Source organism: Tachypleus tridentatus, chromosome 12 (assembly GCF_004210375.1).
Source record: "Tachypleus tridentatus isolate NWPU-2018 chromosome 12, ASM421037v1, whole genome shotgun sequence".
NCBI classification, from domain to species: Eukaryota; Metazoa; Arthropoda; class Merostomata; order Xiphosura; family Limulidae; genus Tachypleus; species Tachypleus tridentatus.
Window position 1 is genome coordinate 80,908,604 of NC_134836.1, and position 19,491 is coordinate 80,928,094.

Consider the following 19,491-nt stretch of genomic DNA (forward strand, 5'->3'; position numbering starts at 1 on the left):
GTTGCTGCAACAATGTCACCAAAATGTTTTGTTTAATGAAGGAATATAAACCATGCTAGCAGCTTATCATCACTTTAATTAACAACTGTTTTTTTTATTGATATAACAGTAACATTAATTGTGCTTCCCTTATGTACTCTACACAATTTATTATGGTCTCTATTTTACGAAACAAAATTTTTGTCACTTTTTACCTGGTCAATTTTAAGAACGATACAGCAATCTTCAGTTTATAAAGATTACAACAAACAGTTACTTAACTGAAGGTAATGGTCTGAAAGAGAATACTATTTTATAAAGGATGTAGCTAAAGGATGAACATTTTCAATTCAATGGTTTTACTTCAGTTCCAATACTGAAAAAAAAAATAAAAAAATCAGTATTTGAATACCTTTAATGGTAGTTCTCAGGAGATGAGGATATGCTTGCATTTCAGATTACACAATGTAAGCAACCATATTTAAGAAGTGATATTTTGAACTTTGTAAAACTTATTTACTGCCCTTTGCAGAGAATAATTTTGAAAATATTTGAGACTTCCTTAGAAATTTTCTGTCTACCCTAAAAGTACAAATCTAAATTTATTCTGATGTGACATCCCTTAAAAAAAAAGAAGACAGATTTAACCTTTTGTTTTTGACATGTCTTTTCTGTTCTCCAAATGACTATTTCAAGTACTCTATGTTAAGAGATTTTCATGATGCCACAGCAAGTGGGTTGATTAGTAGCCAATAAATCCGCATCTCAAAGAAAGATATAACCAATGGCTAAAAATAAGTGGTATGAGAGACTAATTACTATCTACATAAATACAAAGTAAACAACTAAAAAAAAAATTTTCAATAAAGAAAATAAATGTAGATATGGCTTATATGAATTCTTCAAAAACAATGCAAAGAAGATAGTAGGGATGGCATTTGCATCATCCCTACATAACAGAACAGTTACAGTACAGCTGAATGTTACCACACAAAAATGGTATACAATAAAAACACACACACACTTGTAAATGAATATTATATATATGTTGCTGTATGTTAATTCATGGACAGAGGGTGCTATTTGAAAAGAGATGTTAGAAAGCTAAGTTCTTATAATATAGTGGATTTTTGATTGTTATTTGGTTTTATTATTTTTATCTTTAGAATTTAGATTTGAGTAACAATAAATAACTATATTTTGTAAGTTTGGGACTAAAATAGCGAGTATAAGCTTTTAACTTAGATTTTAGTTGGGTAATGTGTAGTATAACATTAGATTGGGCATAACAGATCCAGTTATAATTCTACTTGCAGTGAGATTGTAAAACAAATTAAATACTTTCTTTTATTTAATAAATAGTCTAGAAATTAGTTAACTGTCACACTTAGGCTTAACAGTGTTAACAACAGGCCTTTAATCATAGTATTGAGAGTTTATTCTAAGTCTACAAATAATACAATGGGGTTAACACTAGTTCAGGGGTTAAGAATTTTCAGTTTGTTAGGCATTTGCATTATATCAGAATAGATCAGGTAAGGATAATTAGAGTGAGTGAGTACAGTAAGCTAAGAATTCTGTCATAGCAAACTAATCAAATAACAAAAAAAAGTGTTTTTTTTTATTCATGAGTATCAGTATATATCTTAGCATCATGCATCAAAGAAAATGAACACAGTATAACAGGGAGTGAATGTTGTGCAACAGACCAAAAATTTCATGTGAAGATTAAAATACTGAACAAGATGCTGCCATAATGGCTAACAGAAGTTACTCTCCTTTTGACATGAATCAAAATAATGGACACATGTTTTTTGTTGTTGTTGAATACAACAATACAATATTGGGCAGATGTTAAAGATGTATTATAATAAATTTGTAAGTACGAGACTAAATAGCCTATTGTTATTTAAGGTTAGTTATTTAATTTATATAACAAATTCACACAATATTTTATTACAATACTAGCAATGTTGTCCAAGTTTTTGATAAAAAACCTACTCTCTCTCTCTTGTCTTGTTCCATAATATTCAGTAAGTAAAAAATATTTTGTGAATTTATGAAAAAAATTTAAAAAATCAGAAACCTTAGGTATGATTTTCAAAAATAAACTATGAATCTGTTTTAAACCAGGGCTTCCTTATGAATGATGTTTTTCCTTCACTGGCAAGGATAAATATGCCCTTATTGTTTCCAACTCTTGAGACTTTAACATAGAGTTGTCCAGGTGAGAAACATGGGGATGTCGATACAATTTCCACCACTTCTCTATACTTTGTTGATTTGTTTAATTTGACTGGGAACTTTAAAGCTTGAAGAAGAGATAAGTTGGAATTAATGATATACATGGGATGAAAACATGTTCTTTGTTGTTCCCAGTACTAATTTATTTTATAGGCTAGGCTTACTGTTTGCTTCTTCACATGCAACATTTTAAATGTGCAAATGTTTATTTTTTGTGTGTGGTTAAATATATTAATAGATGTATAATTAATGATCTATAACTCAAGAAGCCAATCTATTCTAATGCTAATAAAAAAGAAATACAATTTCCAAGTTAAGCCCATCTTCCACCTCATGTAAGCACTATACCAGTCATGCTAACTTGACTTTAATCTCAATCTATACAATAAATATAATTCAAGTTTCTCTTTTTCACATAGGCTATTTTATGGCAGATGTCAATTTTATTTACTAGGCTAAGCTTAATGTTTTTCACACACTACATTCTAATTCTGCATACATTTCTTTTCTGTGTGAGGTTAAATATATGATGTATTAGTAGATCTATAATTAAACAGGACTATCTATTCTAATGTTGCATTATGAATGAACTCAAACTTGTCAAAAATGTAAAGTCTATACAGAATCACACCCACATAAAACACATTAATAGTAAAATTATTGGTCTGGCTAGCAGACAATAGAATATATATCAATGAAATATTGTTGTTTTCAACAGTTTAGTGTGAGGGAAGCATGACCTGCTCAGTAAATGCACCAAGCAAACAAACAGAGATTTTGAGTTGTATGTATAGTTTATGTGACAGTTTTGGTTAACAATGCTTTCTGTGTGTTTTATATTTTTTTAATAATAATTTATTTTCTACACATTATTGCAGGTGTTACTGTTAATAGATATGGCTTTGAACTTATTCTGGAAAATATATTTAAACAATATACTTTTCATGCCACATTAATATCTTGCCCATTAAAGGTTACAAGAAGTTGAAAGCTTGCAGAAATAAAATAAATAATGCCTCTACAGAAACTTCCTAGTTTCTCAACATAAAATTACATCCACAAAATAATTCTACATTGATAAATCAATCAAGTTACATAACAAATGAATTCAATCCCATAACAAATAATATTATATTCATCAAAGCACTGACAAATAAATCTTACTGTACTAAATAATAATGAATGTAAATTATAAAGTTATTAAAGTAATATATCCTATTATATGTAACCACAAGTTAAAAGATGAATTGTAATAATTCTCTACATTTTGAAAGCATAACTTCTATAATTACAAGCAAGACCTACACAAGAAACAAAATGTGTGAAGAATGGCTGATAGATAATTATTAGTTTGTAGAAAAAAACAACAAAAAAACCTTACCATACCTAGTTTGTATACATAATTCTAATGGAGGCACCAAGTCCACATCATCTGGTTCATGAAATACATTTCCTTTTGGATCTACAAAAACAAATTCAATATCTTAATTGTGCAACATTAATTTACATTTCATATGATAAAACACCAATACCAGCACATATTATCTTGTATTTTTAGGCATTCAACAAAGACAATGACATCAATTTGAGATTATATTAACCTATGATTTTAGATATTCAGCAAAGTCCATAATCATTGGTTGTGAAATGTAAAATATGCATTTCAAACAGAGTTTTCTTCTTATGACAAAAAAAAAACTGTTATTCAAAAGGTGATTAAACTTGTTTAAGTGGAAATTCTTAAGTAATAATTATTTTAAACTAATAAAAGTTCTACCTATGTCTGTAACAACCAACAGAATTCTTACATGATGTTAGTCTATACCCAATTTAAACTTGTTTTTGGGGGAAACTCCTACAAGGAAAAGCATTATTATACATAGCAATCCAACTATTATCAGACAAGAATGATCACTGTGTTATGAAAGTGATCTTCAATATGTTGTAACCAAAATTAATTTCAAAAAGATACCTCTACCACAACCTTGAGCTAATGATTCCTATTTTTACTAAAAACAGATGTAATTTCTCATTTCAACTGCATCATATCACACAGAATTTTCCTGTATACAAAATAATTATAAATCCTCAAGATAGTCACATGATTATGATTCCCTACTGTCACATTAATAGGTCAAATCACCAACTATCACATGCTATCTCTTCTACTTGACCTTTACCTCAACATTTCATTATCAAACATCATTACATTTTCTTGAACCACAACTAAAAAAAAGGTGAGACAAGTTATGATACAAATTAGTCTCTCTATGAACGTAAGTTTATAAAATACTAATTTCAAATACAATACTACAACTCTCCTATAACCTTCAGTTAGAATACCCTACTGAGAAAAAAGGGTAAGAATGGAAGAAGAAAAGCCTATCACTACTAGCAAAAGAATATTGTGGTACTGCCAGTTTATGAATTAGCAACATCATGTAGAGGTAGACTTTAACCCTTTTACAATGCAAAGGTCAAAGTGTGTGTGACACAACCTTTCACAGAACTACATTCAAATTTAATTAAATTTGGAATGAAACCATGGTTAATAAACCAAATTTTAACATTATGTTTTACATTCCTAATTTCATAAGGAAATATTTATAAAAAAAAAAATCTATCTCTCCTAGGTCTTCCCTCTTTAATTTATTTATAATCCAGGTGAGAAGTATAGAATTTAATGTAAATTACTTGTAATATAGATATTACTCAGGTAAGGTTTAATTTTTATAATCTTCAATCTCATACATTAGAGATTATCAGACACTACACTATCTCTTTCACAAACTATCTATAATTTTCTCTGACATTTGGTATTATTTATAACAAATGGAAAACCAAAGTTTTAAGCTATTTATATTACATTGTTTTTGGTACAGAGAATTATCTACTTTTGCTTCCAGTTCAAACTTTATTCCCATAGAAAATACATCATTTAGCTCAGCTGAATTTTTAACAGCTCTAACCATACAGTTAGTAAGCCAAAAAAATTATGTTAGTTACAGGAAATTGTCATATTTCTGTGTTATTTGGTGCTGTATTTAATTAAATAAAAAAAATGTGTCATTCTAACATTAGTATAAGATGTAGGCTTAAATTTCAGCAGCAGCAAAAAAAAGATCCGGGTAAGTACTTTCATTTCTTGTTTTTCATGTACATTCTCTATTTATTATTATAAAAGTAACTATAATGTAAAAATTGGAAACTTATTAGTTTAAATTAGGAAAGATAAATAATAATAATAATAATAAAAACAATAAAATTAAGTATAAATACATGCATATTTTTACAAACTTGAGGCGATTTAGGTTAAACAATTGTGGTTTCCTGGCACAATTTGCAGTTATTTCAAAATGATAAAAAAGAGTAATTTATAATTATATCCTAATTTTTATAGAGGTTATGAAGTTGGTCAAATTACCTGACCTGGTATAGAGTTATAGTATAAAAATAATAGATAAAATACAGTTTTCTGAAAAAATAAACTGATATTTATTTTGGAAATTTTATGGTTCATGCAAGTGAGGTTTGAAAATATTTGGAGCAAAAAGGTATTTTTAACTTTAACATGAAAAATCACTTTGCACTCAGAGTTGTCAACATTCTGACACCATAAAGTTGTGGGCATGGTTTTAGTTGAAATATTTAATCAAAAATTCTTCTTTTTTTTTGTTGAAAAAGACTTTTAACATTTGCTGAAAGCTTGCTAAATTTTGTGAAGATACATTAAGTTATTTCAGAGTCATGGTATATATACCATGTATATGGTGGTTAGAAGATCATGCAAACTACATGAGCCTATTGCAATGGGGCTAACTTGTCTGGTCTGACAGTATAGTTACCAAAAAAAATAATACTAACCATAAAGGTCCTAGTGTGCATTAAGTAAGTAACATACCAAATGACTACAAAGGTATATGAGCTCCCAATGCTGGCCTCAATACATACCCACATGTGGACCTGATGTATGTAAAGTGGTACCTTCCTTACCTACCATTCAGACACAAGATACTTATCACAAAATAACCACCTCAAGGGCACAGATACTGATATCCAGGGATTAAGCTCAGAATATATATATATTTATTGAATCACTTTCACTGGTGCAGTGTGCAAAAATAAACTTAACACTTAAACATAACCCAACATAGGATATCTTACAACATTTTTCCTCCAAGGCAGAAGTTGTAATTTTCCTAAATGAAAATGTATTTCCAGTAGGTACTTCCCTCCACTCACAAAATTAGCTTTTCTTGTTTTGTGCTGTACTCAATTTGTAAGCTTTTTGAACACACATGCCATTAGCCTTCAACTCTCCCTCTGTTGAAATCCAAAGTTCCAATGTCTCTCATGTAAATTACCATGCGTCACTTCCACACTAATAGGATAACACTATTATTACAATACATGTGACTCCCTTTATGTGCCACCACCAAACTATCACTTCAAAGTTTGACAGAAAATGAGAGCAGCAGAAGATAGTGGGGAGGAAAGGTGGGAAGTGTGAGGAGAGTAAAGCACTTATCAGAAATATATTTTAATTTAAGAAATTAATAACTTCCAATATGATGCTCTCCCTCTGCTCATGAGATTAGTTTAGATCCCACACCAAATTAGAAAAGGGACCAGTGCAAGGGAAACATAGTGTCAAAAGGACACTCCTTGATTGAGAGCAACAGATTAGAAAATCTGAGGCAGATCACCACACTGCATGAGAGGCAGGTATCTCTTCACTATTAAAAATGAAAAAGGACAGGAGGACCAGACATGGCAGAACAAAGAGAGCACATCTGCATGGGAATGGATGGTGCAAAGAGACATAAAAGAAGCATAATCACTCAATCCCATGCTGAAAGGTGGGTAAGAGATAATGAGCTCCTAGGTGTAGAGTGGCTAGTGTCCAACAGACTGCATTTGGCAAGTCAATTACATGCAAAACATCACTTGCTGGGTGATGACAACTTCACAAGGGTAGGATGAGGACTTATACCATTTCCACCACAAGTCCTAGAGGAAACCTATCAGATGACTCCAGAAACTTGCAGAGTGGCCATATACAAGGGACTTGGGAATGAGTTCTAAAATCAGAAGGAAGTCCATCACATGCACTCAACCTCTGCAACCATGAACAAGCCTAAAATGACTCAGGTCATCAGAAGCCTCATAATGAGGGAAGATAAGGACATAAGTGAAAACATGCCATAAACATCTTCTGTGACCCACTGCACAGAAGTGCAACTGAAAGGGAAAGATGAGCAACCCAAAATCTGTGTAAAGACTTATGTGACTGATTCACTCAGTTGACAAAACCTTACTTGCTGGGTACTGGCATCAGCATAATAATAGGAGGAGGGCACCCAATTAGAGGAGTGAACTCCATTTGGGCATCTCAATTCTAGGAAAATAATCTATTTGGAGGATCTTGTAGTTCCCTTTACATTGGTATAATTGAAGAACTGAATGGTTATGGCAAACTGTGTGGAACCCATCCACCAGGTTACCTCAATGGTCAACCACCCAGACAGCTTTGAATTGTTAAGTGATAAGGGCTTCAATGCTCCACTGGAAGAAAGGGAGTATACTGGAAAGTAAGGACAGACTGTAACACCTAAGACAGTGCAATGGGTGATCATAAAACCCTAGTTTTAAAAGCAGAGCACACCAATTTATTCCATCAAAGAATGGCAGGGATGGTCAGCAATTCCCTTCTGCTTTACTCATGCTGTCCATGGGGAGTTTGGTTTGGGATGGGCACATTATGATGAATTTACACTTGGGTGACCTTGTGAAATATCCCAACTCAATGGTGAGCAAACACTGCCATGGCCTACAGTGTGGACTTGACAGAAAGATGTCTTGGTGTATGCCACAGAGTTGGAAAGAAACTCAAGCTGAAAGAAAATACAATAGTTTAGACTTATCTCATGTGAGAACCACTCCAAAGTTGGGAGAATTGTCACAGGTAGTAGGCAATATCCCAAGGAAGTAGTGTATGTAGTGGGAGATGAACATGAGTAAAGTCTTCCACATGCCCTATAGGAGAATCTCCTCCAATGACGAACAAAGATGAGAGTCACAAGAGAAGGAAAGGTGATGTAGTTTATGAGAGAAAACAAATAGAACACATTAAGATAAACCAGCTGGATAAAACATCAAACCAAATTAGTTAGAGTAACTGGGGAAAGATCACAGGAAGAGGAAGGTTGCAAATGGAGAAACAGGTAGTAATGAAAATCTAGGAAGGAAGCCATGTGAGCAAGATAACACTAGAGGGTGAAGACAGAACAGAAACGTCCATATGGATAAGGAAGAAAACAGAAATGAAAATTGAGGATAAGCAGATAGGAGAAAAGGAGACCTGAACTTCACATACTGCAGAGGCTGTAGAAAGGAAAGAGTGATCCAGATAAAGGATAAGGAGCAGTGGAAGAACCTGAAAACACTAAAGGCAAAATTATCTGACTTATGATGACCACAGGCTAGGAGGAGGAAAAAATATGCCATGAAAGAGAGGTGAAACAGGGAACACACAGAAAGAGGTCCAAACATACATGTAGTGACAGTATGAAAAATCATGACAATCTTCCAAACCATAAGTGAGAGATATTTCAATGGCCAACAGTGCCAGAAGGAATGGACCAACATGTAAAGAAGAGGAGAAGCAAGAAACAGGCAGAAATTAAAAAAAAAGGTATTGGATAATGTAACTTGACACCTGAAATTAAGGAGACCAAAGAACCCTTCTGACAGATCCAAGTGAGACACTTAGAGATATAGGCAACCATAGGGTGGGAAGCCCAGAAACCCCAAGTCAATGCCTAGGTGTGACAAGTACCCCACTTGCACAGATAGATGGTCAAAGAAGAAGGCCAAATGGAACAGGCTAAATGTGAGCTGTTCTGCAAGAGAAACTGGAAAACCTCACCAATAACCTGATAAAAGCTAAGTGTGAAGATAAAGGATAGATGGCAAGTGCTAGTGACTGGGTTGATGAAGCAGGTTGGTATGGAAGGGGAGGGGGATTACCTGCAGTTGAAGGAACCAAGGGAACCAAGGTTCAGCAAACCAGGAAGAGAAACTAAAAGGACCATGGATGAAGACCACCTGAAGAAGTAAATGGATAGGAAGGTAAACATAAAAGAACAGATGAGACCAATCCTCCCTGAAGGCATCAACAGCCATGCCTTGAGAATGGGAAACTGGAGGCTAAAGGCAAGTTTATATGGATTGAAGTTGGTGGAAAAGACAACAATAAGGGGTACACCCAATGCAGACAAAGCCACCAAACAATGGCAAAAATGCAGGTATCATAATGTGGGATAAACAAGATCTGGATAGGAAAGACGACTGACGATGAGAGTGAAAGCGTCAGTGACATGGTATGCCAAAAAATTCAATTTGCATGGGTCCAATAAAGAAGATCCATAGTGCTAAAAATACAAGAATTTGGACCTGGTGCCCTCCAAGTGATCAATAAAAGCCATCTGATAATATTGTCAGAATGATTTAGAACATGCAGGCAACTGGCAAGTGAAAACAAATAATCCAAAGCCAAGTGAACAGGTTGGAGTTCAAGAAAAATGATGTTAAGAGAAATTTCCTACCCTGATCAATGAACTGATACCCCCATCAATCCATGCATCTCAGCTTTAAAGAGAAGCATCCATAAACATATGTAACTCAGGAGGAAGCAGTACTCTCACCAACACATGGAGCTTGTCAAACACCAACAAACATAGACAGCAAAGGGAGATGGAAGGTGAATAAGAACATACAAAGGATCCCATCTAAAGTTTCACTGGTGATGAAGGGTCCACTGAAGCAAAAGCACATGAGCCCTGTCAAGGGGTATGACATGTGTTACAGGCAAGCATCCACCACCTGAACAGCTATAAAGATTTGCCAGTAGAAAGTAAAGGAGTAGACAGGGCAGTCTGAATGGCTAGCTTCATAGAATGAAGTCTGAGAGAAAGTAGGGCCCTACCCAGATAGGTGTTGAAGAAACTACCCAGATTTACAAAGTATTAGGGGAAATGAAGGAAGGTCCCCTCCAATGTGATCAACTATTCCCATCTAAACAGCTTTGAAAAGGAGCTGAAATGTGGGACTGGCTGACTCACATTTGGAAATAGCAAGAAGACAGTTGTCCATGTACATGTGGAGGCATAAGTCCCCAGGTTATGAACATGTGAAGCAAAGGGGCAAACCACATGACAAAAATATACGGTGTGGAAGCAAGACCATAGGACAAGGCCCTAAAAGGTATACCATTCTACAATGGGCAAACTAGCAGGAGTAAACACTGTGTGGAGTTAGTATGACAACCCGTTGGGATAGGAGATCAAGGACTGCCTTGGACTGGTGTGACCTAAGATACCAAGAAGGAGCAAAACACAAGCAGCAAAAAATAGGGAACAGAGGTAACACTGGAAATAATGACAGATAGGGCTGAAAAGGGTAAGGTCGGGAAACAAAGTTTGGAGCCACCTCTATCTCCAACTGAGAACAATGGGTCTCTTGTAAGGAAAGACAAAACTCTAGTGGATGAAAGCCACCCACTACAACAAGGACACGGTAATTGTGTCACACTCACATCATCATAAAAGAGCCATAAGAATGGCCTAAATGTCTGGAACTGGTTGATGGGTCCATGAGAATATAGCATTGCAACCAGATAAAGATCTAAAGGAAAGTAACTGCATGTGTGTGTAGCTGAAGACCACACAGCTAACAGTGGAATGGAAGAGAAAAGAAATGTTCCAGAAACCTCATGGGGTTCCCACAAGAAACCTCAAACAGGAAGAGGAAGGCCTAGGTGGAAAAATTAGACAAACATAGAACAAACAGGAAATTTAGGACTCATCCCCAAAAAAAGGTTAACTGAACGTGGGTGCCCACCTAAACGTTAACAATGATGAACTGACTTGAAACCTGCATAGAACAGGCACATAAATGCCATCACCAAACACGATAGCTAGAGCACAGTATAATCCTTAAGAAAAGGGAATGGGGAAATGAAAACAATATTAAGAAACAACACATACCAAAAAACTGACAAGAACTGAACAGAATTCTCTGGAAGGTGTTGGAAAGCACAGCAAAACCTGGGAGGGAGATTAAAATTATTGTCCACCTATGCCTGCAAAAAGTTAAAAAAGTACAGGAAGAGTAACGGCATGAAGAGAAGACAACATACATTCCATATAGTGCTTCATCTATCTGCAAACAAAAGCTGTAAAATACCCCGATGGGTTCCTGTGACTGTGACCAAAAATGTAGAAATATATTAGTGTTATGCCTCTAAAGTGGTAACAGTGACTTTGAAATTAATGTGTGATGTTAAAAATGTATGCAAAAAAGGGTAAATCAAATGCTCTCAAAGAAAACTGAAAAGAAATTACGTGAAGTTCAATAGAGTTAATTTGACCAAAGTTAAAAATAAAATTAAACCACTTCTAGGGGTGTTCTAAAGAAGGACGTCTGCATTTGAGATTACCAAATAAGAAGTAATAGTTTGGTGGTGCAACACAGAAGGAGTCATGTGAGAGTTGTGCTCTCCTATAAATAAGAGGTGAAATATAGTGATTTTACAAAAGAGACATGTTGGAAGTATGGATTCCAACAGAAGGAGGGTCAAAGGCTTGTGGAATGCATTAAAAACTGTTCACAAATAAAAGGCAGCACAAAACAAGAAAAGTTAATCTTGTGTGTAGATGGAGAGTACCATATCAGAAATCCTTCTAGTTCTCCTCTAATGTATTCATAGCCAATAAAGCCCAAAAGTTAGTAATAAAATACAAATTCTTTCAGGTAGTATAGAGAACTGAGTTAAACTACTGAAGTCAACAACACAGGACCAACGAGTACAAAAGCAGATACGAGAAGCTCTCACTACCGTGGAGAAACCCACAAGTAACTAAAACAGACATATTCATGACAACAAAATCGAAATGATAATAAAGAATACTGGATATGTGAACAAGAAGGTGAAATAACATATGTTTATGTTAAGCATAAATACATTGAATATCAATATAACACACACACACACACACACATATATATATATATATATATATATATATATATATATAAACTTGTATGTTTATCTTTTTGTATACTAAATGAATTATTTTATTCTTAAAAACTATGTGCAAAGGTGGTTATTGCAGAAATACCAGAAATTTAAAGTAATTTTACTTATATAAAACTGTTATTTCCTTAAATATTTAGAAAAATAAATTTCACCAGAAATTAAGTTAAGCAGTAAATAGTGTGTCACTAAAATGTGGGCATGAAACTGCCTAACTTTATTGTTAATATTACATTTAAGTTAATAACACATCAATTAATGTCACAAAAATTATCTACTAATAAAAAATGACTAAATAAATATATATTCTATGAAAATAATCAATTAACATTTATACTCAAACACTGAAAATTATATTGCTTCTAGCAGGTCATAAGCAGTAATTAATGGAAAAAATCTTCAAAGATGTGTGTTGAAAGAGCAGAAACTCAGGTTTATTATAGTTGCTTTTAATTTCATCCAATGATGTATAATTTATTTGAAAAAAAACTTATAAATTGCAATGCATGTCAACTACATAATCTACTAAAACAAATACTTCTCAAACAGAATATGTTTGGTTTGTATAACTAAAATTTCACAGCTTCCTAAGTTCAATATTACAATATGAATAAAATTATGTGAAGTATCAGTGTTTTTGCTGAAAGTTCAAAAAGTATTTTTATTACTTTTAAAATCTTGGTAAAAATTGTAGCATTTTAAAGGTATGTTTATGAAACCATGTTAAATACCATAATAGTTTTATTTCCTAACAACCTTCATTTTAAGCTACCACATAAACAACTGGTTGCATACTGTTGCAGAGTGAAACATACATATTAACCATATGTCACAAACAGTGAAGATCATTACATTTGATATAGTGTTAATATTAACATGATATAAATTAATATTTAAACTCAAAGCATTGAAAGTCATGTTGCTTCTAGTAGGTCAAAAGCAGTAACTTATAGAAAATCTTCAAAGATATATTAAAAAAGTGGAAGCTAGGTTTAGTTTACATGCTTTTAAACTCAAAACTGCATAATGGTTACCAAACTTATGAAATGAGCTGGGGGTGAGAGGCTGGGTTTATACATTGTCTTGTTGTATGCTCTAATTATACTAGATTATTTATAAGCACTGATTACACCAACTAGTGTTAGGTAAAATTATCAATTAATAGAAATTATAATTAATTAAATTACTGTAATGAAAATAATTAACTAATCAAAATTAATTTTTCAATTATCACTGTTTGATATTATTCCAACAGTAACAATACTGTTGTTAATTTATCTACATGAACAGGACTCCTGTTTAGTTACTATTATCTCTCAACAGATAAAAAGAAGAAAGAGGGAAACGAAAGTTTGTCTATCATTATGTTAAGTTTAAACACTAAGCTTTAAGTTGATTGATTCATAGATTTTTTGGCACAAACATTTCTAATTTCATTAAACATGCAATACTTAAAATCTGGTGATTTTTCTATACTTATGTTGTAAATTATTTCACACTTTTTTACACTGATAATGCAGTAACAAAAATACTGAAATATTTGTAATTAATTTTTTTTTCAGATTACTCTGGTTTTAATATTTCATATAATACCATGATTTCCACCTCATGACTCATTTCACATTCTGCAAAGAATCATCCAGTATCAGCACATATTTTGTAGCAAATAGTAAATGTTGTATTTTCTTTGTTTCTCTAGGATCTGCATGAATTTGTTTTTGCTGAATTAAATATTAGCTACAGAACATTGTAACCCGTATCTTTACAATTTTTTTTTTACCTGGAATCTAAGTAGATTTATTTCTAACAAAGAACTAATGTATATAATTTTAGTAGTCTAATAAAAATGTACAAGAAGAAACTCATAAAATGGTATTAATTGTATTTTCAACTTGTCATAGGTTTCACACTACATTGTAAATAAGATTCACTTTCATATGGAACAGTTTAGAATTAACAGTTACTAAATCTCCAAATGCTGTACTGGAAGATCTCCATCATACTAAATAAAATGTACTTCAAAAACAACAACAACAACCAAAAACAATTAGCAAATAGGAAAATTAGTCATGTGAGACTAATCTAATAATAAGCACCAGAACTAAACTACAAACATGTTGACAGTCATTTGAGAATCAACCTAAATGTTTACTAGATACACTAGAATACAATGAAAAAACTTAACTTCCAATTAATAATTGCATTACAATACCATCTGTGTTTCAAACCTTGACAAACTAAAACTAAAAAGTTTCATACCAACACCCAGAAAAGGTATACAAGATTTACACTAGCAAGTTTAATAGCAAACAAAACTTTTCGTTATTTTGGTTATGCAAGCTTTACACTTGTAAGTTTTTGTACTAATAAAAAGTAAGTTATTAGCTTATTTATTTACTCTTATATTTTTAGTTTAAAAGGCTGATATTATCAAATTACATGAAGTGCATGAATGTAAGTTTTCAGATAGGTATGAATGTTAAGATATAAATGGTATCCTTAAAAATATGAGATAGATTGGAAAATGATATTGCATATTTAAGTTTGTTCTTGGAAATTTTAAAGCCTTCTGTAAGAGAAAACAAAAATTTATTTACTTATAATCTCAAGCATATACAGGAACACTAATGTACATGAAGTATGTCTTCAGAGGTTTTAAGTCTATAGCTCAAGAATGTTTGTGTACTTCTTACAAGATTTCAAGAACATAAAATTTCATACCCTTAAAAGACAATACATTCTTTCTGGACTAAGTATTACAAATTATATTTTAATTATTGTGTCAACTTTTATCTCTTCAAGCAAAAAGTATTTCATTATAATTGCTTTAAAATTGCCACTCACCTATTGTTAAGCAAATTTCTTCATCCTGTCTTGCCAGTCCATCATAGTAAAACAAGTCAAACAGAAAACCTTCCGAGTCTACTGAAAGTGCCCCCTTGTAAGTGGCAAAAAGTACAGAAAAGTGGTTTTCACTGAGGACAATCCAGATAGGATTTAGAGGGTTCTTGTAGTGTGATCCTACCTGTATTATATATATTAATAAAACATGTGAATAGTGAAAACAAAATCCTAACCATACCTTCATAAAAAATGACATGTCCAAGTATCAACTAATTATCTTTGAATATGTCAAGTAGTTTTGAAGCTATTACAGAATATTCTACAGTAAACAAAATCCAAAGTAGAAACAAACAATGTTTAAATAACACCCAGACCACTTCTACATCTGTTGTATCTCAACTGGCCTTATAAGCCTTGGCACAGGGCCAAAAGGTCTCACTGACAATGGATACAAAATATGTAGTGTGTTTGACATATTTTTCCACATTTCTCTTCCTTTTCACTCATAAGTTATGTATGTGTTTTCTTCCTGTTGACAATGTGTTTTCTTGACCCACTCTGAACAAGAAAACTAGCTTGTAGTTTGCTAATTATTCTAAATAAGAGTGAAGGTAATTCAATTAAAATGAAAATAACTAGTATTCAAAAAAAGTAATAATGTGTTATTAATCCTTGCTATTATTTAGATTTTTAAATGACTTTAACAAAACTGATAACATTTACAATTCACTTACCTAATCTAGTTCACAACATAACAATTGTTGTTCACAAAATTGATAATATGAATAATGCCTTCACTGTCCTATCCTAGCCAGCCTAACAAGTCCTAATTGGATGAAAGGCCTCTTCAACAATGGACATAACAGATGTAGTGTGGCTAACATATTATCATCACATTTTTTGTTTCTACTCATAAATTCTTAGGCCATACATATCCATGTACTGTAGAAATGGTAACAAAATTGGCTTTTATACTTTTATATGATTTCCATGAACTGCTACTACTCCATCCATCCATAAATACTACTTACACTCTTCAATATAAAATTGCACTCACCAATGGTAACACTGGGAAATAGTTGAAATATTAAGATTAATAATTTGTTCATAAGAACCAATAATCATCAATTATAACCAGTTAGCAACATTTTCTTTATTTTTCACTAAGTTTAAGCAAAAATATCTTAAATTAGTTGTGTTTATTTGGAGTTTCTCTTTTATCTCTAGTTATTTTACTGTTCAGGATAAATATATTGTAGAGAAATGCATGAAACTTAATGGTTTAAACACCAGGCATGTCCAACTTCCTCCAGGGCACTGGTTGAATAGCAATTTCTATAGGTACTTGCAGACCTTACCACATGAAGCAAAAGTAATTTAAAAAGATTGTGATTTCCTTAGCAAAATATTTTATTACCATACAAAGTATACAAATAGAGTAGCAAAGGAATAAACAGTGAATGAGAGTAATAAAAGTTATGAAAAATAAAATGTTTTCTACCATAACAGTAGATGAATTCACAGTTAATAATCCATATTTTAATACAAGTTTTAAAGTTCTTAAATTTATATGGCAATATTAAAAGAATAATACCAAATTTCATTTAGCATAAGAATTGTTAGATGTTTTCTCTAAGCATTTCCTATTCTCTAATTTATTTCAGCCTCTCCAGTAAACAGAAAATTTAACTTTCTCAGTACAGGTTCAGTCAGTATTACTGATCATGTGACCTACTTGTATATGTCAAACAAATATTTATAAATTTGATACTACTAACTTTTAATATAATATGTATATCTTCATGAAATTCAGCAGTAAATATAACGTCTTTCACATGAAAAAATCATTTTTTAGTGAAGTACTTTTAACAAACTGAAATATATTGTGTACTTGTTTTGAATTGTCCATGTATAAAGTAATTCTCGTGTTAAGATTAATAATACTTTTCTTCACCTCAAAAATCAAAAATCTCATTTGTATAATCTCTAAAACCTCTTAAATACATTTCAAGTTTATTTTTAGTAAATTTGACCAACCTTGTAATCACAATAAAAATCTAAAATCTAAACTACCCTCATATTTTTTCTAGAATGACTTCAAATGTAACATGAAAGTACATTAATTTATCACAAGTAGCTTTACTCTTATAACAGTATACATCTATTTATAATTAAATTTTATTTTTCATTGAACCTTATCTAACTACTACTTATGCCATTATAAGCCATAAATAACTTAGGAAACATGCAGCTCATCTTATGCTATTGAATGCTACCCATGAGATACTCCATAATTATATTATTATTTCTTTTACTTAATCTAACTTGAACTAACCTAAAGAGATCCCTATTTTTACATTATGGTTACTTTATAATAATAAATAAAGATGAACAACAAGGAATAAATTACTTATCCCTGTCTTCTTATTTTTCTTTGTTTACTGTAGATGACACTTAACCTTACTTTTTTTAGGTTAATAGTAATGACAAATAAATAATTCTTATTTAATTAAATAAGAAATTAAATATTTAATTAAATTTGCACCAAATAACATAAACTAACATGTAAAAAGCAGACAATTTCCTTTAACTACCACAATTTTCCTGGCTTTTTAACTATGTGACAAGAACTATTACAAATTCATTACTGATATCTTTTCCATGCGAGCAAAGCTTGTACTAAAAGAGAAACTGATAATTCTCTGTTCAGAACATAATGTAATGTAATATGCCATTTGACAGATGAAAACCCTGGCATTCTGTTGATTATAGATAATATGGGATTAAACATTAGACAGAACTATTAAAAAATCCTGAAAGAGGATGTGAGAGATAGGTGTTTGATTTTTTTATCTTTTAGGATTTGTTTACAGTTTTCTCTAGCTTTTAATATTATATCATTTATTACAAGTAGAAAGCAAGGTTTTCATCTACTAAATGATGTATTATATTCCATTATTTTCTGTTTAGAGGACAGTAAACTTCTCTTTTAGTACAAACTTCATTCCTACAGGAAAATATGACTAGCTTAGATGACTTTGTAACAGCTCTAATCATACAGTTAAACAGACTACATCAGTGATTATCCCTGTATATGTAATAATAGTCAATGAGATAAAAATAGAATAATTCAAAGGAAAATGAACTCATTATAATTTACTTGTTAAAAATAATTTAATTTCATAATTTTATCAGTTTGTAGGCACTCATTATTTTATTTTTTCCGTCATTCATTACAGAAAAAAGTATAAATTTGTGGGTGGGTTGCAAGCCAGAATCAAATATATTTCAATAACTCATCATAACCCATATGTTCCACATGCCTAGTTTAAACTTTGGTTATTAAAATCATTCATTTACTTTGTACAACATGATTTTCAAGCAATAAACACAGCTTGTTTCATTTAAAACAGATTTGATTACAAGAATTATTTCAAGCCTTTAGTTGTCAAACAAAATCTCATCTTGTATGGGTGGAATGGATGTTAACCAATGGGAATACTTCTCTAATTATGTTGGATTTATACATAAAAATCCACTTTTCTTGTGACAAGGGTAAGATACACAAATATATATATAAATAAAAATAGCATACTTCAAAAATAGAATTTCAACTGATTATAATCAATACTGGAAAAACATACTTGAATACTTGTTTGACTCAGAAGAACTATCTTTGTACATCAACAGTTTTTATAACAAATACAAAAATTTAATTTTAAAAATGTGTTATATTCAAAAATAATAAAAAAACTTAGAACATTTACCTCACAAGACTGATAATGTTCAAATAGGGAGAGAAAACCTATGTCACTTTTTTCTGGAATCCCATGAAGGATTGTTTTCTCTCTATCATTTGTGCCGAGTTCCACCATTCCATCAAAAACATTGGATATAGCCTTTCCAGTAAGAAACAAATTTACCATTTCCTGTATTTATTAATAAAAAATATTAGTATTACACATATGTTTTGATTTTTACTGCAATTAAGTTATTCTAATGTGAAGTTGTTCTTTAACAAAATAAATAGTACTTTTAAGGCAAAAATAATAATGTTTTTACATCTGACTTTTGTAAATTCACTTTTTTTTTGTACACAGACACACACTCACACTTATCTATGTTAAAAGTCATCCTGTATTTTTAGCACTTACACATTGCTATAACAACATACAAGAAAAAACCATATTATGCTTATAATTTCTTTAAAAAAGTAGCTGTACTCCTTATTTGTTTGATTTTTTAATGCAAAGCAGCATAATAAGCTATCTGTGCTCTGTCTACAATAGAGAATTAAACCTCAGATTTTAGCACTGTATACCACTAAC

At 31.6% G+C, this 19,491-nt stretch overlaps 1 protein-coding gene across 4 annotated transcripts in view; it reads right to left on the minus strand.

Moving 5' to 3' along the window:
• LOC143233798 (putative ubiquitin carboxyl-terminal hydrolase MINDY-4) overlaps positions 1 to 19,491 on the minus strand; it is a 127,294-nt gene that overhangs the window by 8,322 nt on the left and 99,481 nt on the right. For all 4 annotated transcript variants that reach the window (XM_076470480.1, XM_076470483.1, XM_076470482.1 and 1 more), the window contains 3 exons: positions 18,931 to 19,092; positions 15,164 to 15,344; positions 3,610 to 3,685 (listed from right to left, as the gene is read on the minus strand). In XM_076470480.1, the coding sequence (XP_076326595.1) occupies positions 3,610 to 3,685; positions 15,164 to 15,344; positions 18,931 to 19,092 (419 nt within the window). The remainder of the gene's footprint in view (positions 1 to 3,609; positions 3,686 to 15,163; positions 15,345 to 18,930; positions 19,093 to 19,491) is intronic.